Source organism: Mesoplodon mirus (genome assembly GCF_964341445.2).
Source record: "Mesoplodon mirus genome assembly, chromosome: 12".
In the NCBI taxonomy this organism is placed as follows: Eukaryota; Metazoa; Chordata; class Mammalia; order Artiodactyla; family Ziphiidae; genus Mesoplodon; species Mesoplodon mirus.
This window is the reverse complement of record NC_138988.1, coordinates 102,438,201-102,444,555: the sequence shown is the minus strand read 5'-3', so window position 1 is coordinate 102,444,555 and position 6,355 is coordinate 102,438,201. Positions and strand designations below refer to the sequence as shown.

Genomic DNA, 6,355 nt, shown 5'->3' with positions numbered 1-6,355 from the left:
AACGGCAGCACCTGCCTCACCTCTTGGAGCCCCAAGCCCTTTGCAGAGACTCACCTGTCCTGAGGCCACCGTGTCGTCAGGAAGCCCCCCTGCCCCTCGTGAAGGGGCTGGATGGGGAGACAGAGAGAGATGCCCGGACAGCCCCCAGCCATTCCAGACGCTCCTGCCGAGGCCCCAGACATCGTGGAGCGGAGATTAGCTCTCCTTGCTCTGCCTTCTTCAAATTTATGAGCCACGGAATGATGAGATATAAGAATAATAAGCTGGTTTAAACTACTAAGTTCTGCAGTAGTTTATTCAGCAATAGATACGCAGAACAATATATAAAATGGGATAATACTACTTAATTTATTTGATTTGGGGGAGGATGATAGGAAATTTGAAGCACAGTTTCTGGCTCTGGATAGGTACTACATAAACATTCTTTTTCTTTCCCTTGTACAGCTTATATTTTAAAGTCAAAAATCTATCTTGTCTTAGTTTAGCCTTGAGGAATGACACAGAAGAAATTGAAGCCCTATTTCATGTCATATATATTCTCTTAAATGTATGGAAATGGCTATCATGAAATCATAGGCGATATTCCCTATACTGGATTGCGTATCTCCCCTTGTTTACACGGGTGTCAAGTCACATTATCCTGGTCACTTCCTAGAATCTGTTGTAACTTAAAATTCCCATTTGGGGGCCTCCCTGGTGGCGCAGTGGTTGAGAGTCCGCCTGCCGATGCAGGGGATGCGGGTTCGTGCCCCGGTCTGGGAGGATCCCATATGCCGCGGAGCGGCTGGGCCCGTGAGCCATGGCCGCTGGGCCTGCGCGTCCGGAGCCTGTGCTCCGCAACGGGAGAGGCCACAACAGTGAGAGGCCCGCATACCGCAAAAAGAAAAAAAAAAAAAATTCCCATTTGGACGTGTTGCTTAGAAGGACCACCACAGGTGTGGTGAGTCCACCCTGGGCATGATGAGAACATGCCCCCCTTCACCTGGACACATCACAACCCCGACCGTGCTGGCGGATTGGAGAAGCACCTCACGCCTTTAGGATTTTGATTCTTTTATGCAATGTATTTGCTATCATTCCTAGTTTCATGACAACACAGATTTGATCAATTATACCATCTCTCTCCTTTTCCAGATCATTTATAAAAATGTTAGATAAGACTGGGATGGGTAGAACCAACAGAAATCTCACTATGTACTGACACTTGCTCGTTCATCGGCTCCACTAGGCGTGTTTTTTCAAGCAGTTATGTGTGAATCACCCAACACTCAGTCCTCCAGCCCACATTTCCCCCATCTGTTTAGGGGAATATTCAATCTAGCTCCTTAGCATATATTATCTACTGCTGTCCTGTTACAATACCTGGTGTTGTTTGCCTACCTGTGTTAGGTGGCATCCCAGGCAGGGTCCACGTCCTACTTTTCTTTTGTTGACACCTATGTTGAATGTGCCAGATGTACCCAGGGAGCCCTTGGATGCCTGAAACTTTCAGTCACACCGCTCAATCGATATGCCTGTTTTCTTTTTTTTTCTTTTTTTTAATAGATTGTACATGTTTTTTGTTTTATTTTTTTTTTTGTCTTTTTTTATTGAAGTGTACTTGACTTACAATGCTGTGTTAGTTTCAGGTGTACAGCAAAGCAGCAAAGTGATTCAGTTATATATATATATATAAAAAACTAATTTTATATATTTTATATATGTGTACAATCTACTCTTTTTCCTAGTCTTTTCCATTATAGGTTATTACAAAATATTGAGTATAGTACAGTAGGCCGTTGTTGGTTATCTATTTTATTTTATTTTATTTATTTAATTTTGTTGTTTAGTTTTTATTTCATAATCATAAACTTAACTTTGCAATTCAGCTAAACTTGGAGGGAGGTTAGGACAATGTGGAACCCAAAGAACTGCGGTGAGTGCACCAAGATTATAGGATATTTCAAGCAGATGGGGGCAAAGGGGGGCCCTCCTGAGAGCTACAGAAGGAATGGTCTGGTGGTTAAGATAAAACACAAGTTAGGGGCTTCCCTGGTGGCGCAGTGGTTGAGAGTCTGCCTGCCGATGCAGGGGACACGGGTTCGTGTCCCGGTGCAGGAAGATCCCACATGCCGTGGAGCGGCTGGGCCCGTGAGCCATGGCCGCTGAGTCTGCGCGTCCGGAGCCTGTGCTCCGCAACAGGAGAGGCCGCAACAGTGAGAGGCCCGCGTACCGCAAAAAAAAAAAAAAAAAAAAAAAAGATAAAACACAAGTCAAATTTATTAGATTTGTCCACAGTCAGCAACAGTGATCTTCTCGCTGGCCTTGCCATTCCTGGACCCAAAGCTCCACATGGCTTCCACTGTACTCATGCCCTCTTTCACTTTGCCCAAGACCACATGCTTGCCATCCAACCACTCAGTCTTGGCAGTGCAGATGAAAAACTGGGAACCGTTTGTGTTGGGGCCAGCATTTGCCGTGGACAAGATGCCAGGACCCGCATGCTTCAGGAGGAAATTCTCATCATCAAATTTCTCCCCATAGATGGACTTGCCACCAGTGCCATTATGGAGTGTGAAGTCACCACCCTGGCACATAAATCCCGGAATTGTTCTATGAAAGCAGGACCCTTTATAACCAAAGCCTTTCTCCCCAGTGCTCAGAGCACGAAAATTTTCTGCTGTCTTTGGAACTTTGCCTGCAAACAGCTCGAGGGAGACGCGACCCAAGGGCTCGCCGTCGATGGCCATGTCGAAGAACACAGTGGGGTTGACCATGGCTGAGCAGCACAGGAGGCTCCAGGGTAGCGGTGTCTGCAAGGCTGGTTATCTGTTTTATATCTAGTGGTGTGTGCATGTCAATCCCAAACCCCTAATTTATCCCTCCCCCATCTTTCCCCCTTGGTAACCATAAGTCTGTTTTCTATGTCTGTGAGTCTATTTCTGTTTTGTAAATGTGTCCATTTGTATCATTTTTTAGATTCCACCTGTAAGCGATATCATATGATATTTGTCTTTCTCCGTCTGACTTATCTCACTTAGTATGATCATCTCTAGGTCCATCCATGTTGCTGCAAATGGCATATTTCATTCTTTTTTATGGCTGAGTAGTGTTCCATTATATATGTATATATGCCTATTTTCTTATTTATGCCTGTTCTGACCCCATAACATATTTTTGCTCATAATTATTTAATACGTAGGGTGTGTGGGAAAAAGCCTCAGTTTGATTTAAATTCTTGTTTAAAGGAATCCACGACATTTAACCCAGGTTGAATCCTTAACGGGTGTATTGCAGAGAAGATTACTGCAGGAAGAGCAGGTTTGCTTTAAGCTTCTCCAGGAGGAAGCTCCCTGTAAAGATGGGAGGGAAGACGCTGCTCCCCAGAGGAAACCTGCCCACTGAGAATGGGTGGAGCTGACCGGGAAACAGCCGGCGAGTGGCCTGGGAGCTCACGGGTGCTCCCTGAGTGCAAGACTTTTGTTTACATGCTGTTTAGCCGTGAGCGCAGAGACAGTCAAAGCAGATTTCGGAAGGCCAAATTAAGAAGAGATCATTTTCGTGGTTATAAATCTGTATTTGTTGATTGTGCTCCATTTTTATTGGTTGATTTATTTATGACCAATAAGTGAATTTTAAAATGTCTGTTTTGCTCTGGTGAAATTGACATTTACTGGGCCAGTATTAAATAGTGGCTGAAACTCTGGAGCAAATGTAACTAGATTGAAATCCCGGCTCCTCCATTCATTACCTTGAGTGGATTGTTTTACATCTTGATGCCTCAGTTTCATCATCTGTAAAGTGAGGAGACTTGTTTCATGGGGCTTGTTGGAAGGCTTATATTAGGTAAGACATGTAAAATGACCGGAATAGTGCCTGGCACATGAGCATCGTGGTTAAGTGACAAATACTGTTTATTTTAAATACTCAGATGATATTTTCTTGGGGCTCTAAGTAGGCAAATCCTGAACTTCTTCATTCATAAATTGAAATCGCTGCTATGCATCTCCAAGAAATGCACACAGAGATGAATAAATTGGTTAAGGAACAATTAGGGAGAAAAGAAATTTGGAATTCTTTTAGGACACGCCCCAACCTTCACATAGTAAAAGCAAAGTCACTGAAAGTCATAGAAAGAGTAAGTAGATTTACGGGCCTGCGTTACTGATGCCAGCAATCTTCTCAAATTTAAAAATATCGCCTGACATGCAGGTTACATAAATGGAAGATTTCTGTGGACCCTCCCTCTCCCCACCAACTTCTGAAATTTAGATTCAGAGTCTCAGATGGGGCTTTAGGAGCAAACTTTTTGATGAACGTGGCAAATCATTTCTAAGCTTCCTCTCTCTCTCCCTCCTTCTTTCCTCTGCTTCTATTCATTCTCTCACTCGTTCATCTGTGGTTCCTGACACCTGTATTCCTTTCCTAAATTTATGGAATACAGAAGTCACAAAGTTCAGCCGTTTGTTCACCCTGAACCCTGGCACCAAAGGGGTACATGTGTGACCTGAACCTGGCCACTGGATGCTCTCAGTGGAGCCTGGAAGAGGGCGTAAGAGGGGCCAGGATGCAGGGGTCATTTCGGGTTTGTAGCTATGGTGGCAGCCCTAGAGGAAGCAGAGGTGCCCTAACTGGCTGATTCCTGCGACATGACCTTCACAGACTTCCATCAGTCATGTCTGCTTTTCAAACCTGGCCGACTAGGCTTCCCCCCAGCTCCACAAGTACAGCTGACCCTTGAACAACATGGGTTTGAAGTGCACGGGTCCACTTAGAGCAGATTTTTTTCCATAGTAAATACCATGGTGCAACATGGTCTGAGGCTGGTGGAATCCGAGGATGCCGACCCAGGGATGTGGAGGAACCATGTATATGGAGGGCCGACCATAAATTACAGGTGGGTTCTGGACCGCTTGGAGGGTCGGTGCTCCAATCCCTGAGTTGTTCAAGGCTCAACTGTACTTCACAGGCTTCTGAGAAATCATTTTTTCTTGTGTTGACCAGTGTCGGTTCTTGTTTGCAACCAAGAATCCTGAGTCGTTCGTCTGTGGCCCGCAGGTAAAGTGAGTACTGCCTGATATATTCTCAACATGATCGATCCCAATTATTTTGCAAATAATTCCTCAGTTTGACCATTACTTAAGACCAGTGGTAGCATTGCAGTAATGCTACGAGGTCTTTCTAGACCTTCAGTATTGTGAAACAGGGAGATAACATGCTTCCTATATAATCTCCTCAGGCCAGTTCTTAATCTTTACATTTTGAAAACATACAGTCCATGACGCCCAGTTGTATTTTTGGTCATTCTAAGTAGATGTTATTCAGTAATGCACCATCAATAGAATGAATGGATAAATTTCGATAAGTACCACATCGGGTTAAAGAGCATTTTCCTAGAAAAAGAAAAAAAAACTACAGAGCTGAGAAATATGACATAGGAAAGTGTACATAATAATAGTAAGATAAACACCCAGCCTAAGAGAGAGAGCACCAACAGGACCTTTGGAGGCACCTTTAAGCTCATTCCCAATAAAGGTCTTCTCTCTCCTCCCCAAAATACACTATATTGAATTTTAATTAATTTATACTTTTCATTATAGTTTTATCACATACATACATATCCACAAATAACGAATTGTTTGTTTTGCCTTTTTCTTTGAACACTGTGTGTATTCTTTAGTCCCTTAGTCTCTCATTCCATGTCTTACTTCTGAGATTAATCCATTCTAATGTGTATAGCTGCGGTTCACTCATTTTCATGGTGAATATTTCACGGAATAAATATGCTTTCATATATTTATTTTACTGTTGATGAGTATTTGATGTTTATGGACATTTGTTACTGATGGACATTGCTTTTAAATTTTGCTATTACTGTGCTTCTATGAAGATTTCTGCATATATATTTTGGCATACGTGAAAAAGTGCTTCTCTGTGGTATGTTCTTAAGAATGGAATTGGTGTGTCATAGAGTGTACATGAGTTGACCTCAGTAGATAATGTTATGTTTCTGAAATGGTTATAACAATTTACAATTCCATCACCAACTTCTGAGAGAGTTTGAAAACGTTCACCTGAAAGTCCTTTAATCTTTGCCATATTTATTCCTACATACTTTCTATTTTTGATGCTGTTAGAAGTTGAAATTTTTTATTTTGTAGTTTTTACTTTTCTTTGCTGGTATATAGATGTGCAGCCTTTTTTTTTTTTTTTTTGCGGTACGCAGGCCTCTCACTGTTGTGGCCTCTCCCGTTGCGGAGCACAGGCTCCGGACGCGCAGGCTCAGCGGCCATGGCTCACGGGCCCAGCCGCTCCGCGGCATGTGGGATCTTCCCGGACCGGGGCACGAACCCGCGTCCCCTGCATCGGCAGGCGG

At 43.5% G+C, this 6,355-nt stretch overlaps 1 protein-coding gene across 1 annotated transcript; it reads right to left on the bottom strand.

The window, feature by feature from the left end:
- Positions 1–2,246: 2,246 nt before the first annotated feature.
- LOC309813585 (peptidyl-prolyl cis-trans isomerase A-like) lies at positions 2,247–2,795 on the bottom strand. The gene has a single exon (XM_082638571.1). It carries the CDS (start codon positions 2,754–2,756, stop codon positions 2,262–2,264), a length of 495 nt encoding a protein of 164 aa, XP_082494697.1. The 5' UTR covers positions 2,757–2,795; the 3' UTR covers positions 2,247–2,261.
- Between the last annotated feature and the right edge of the window lie 3,560 nt (positions 2,796–6,355).

Coding starts and splice junctions, on each gene's coding strand:
- LOC309813585 (XM_082638571.1), bottom strand. CDS start 2,756: ATGGTCAACCCCACTGTGTTCTTCGACATGGCCATCGACGGCGAGCCC.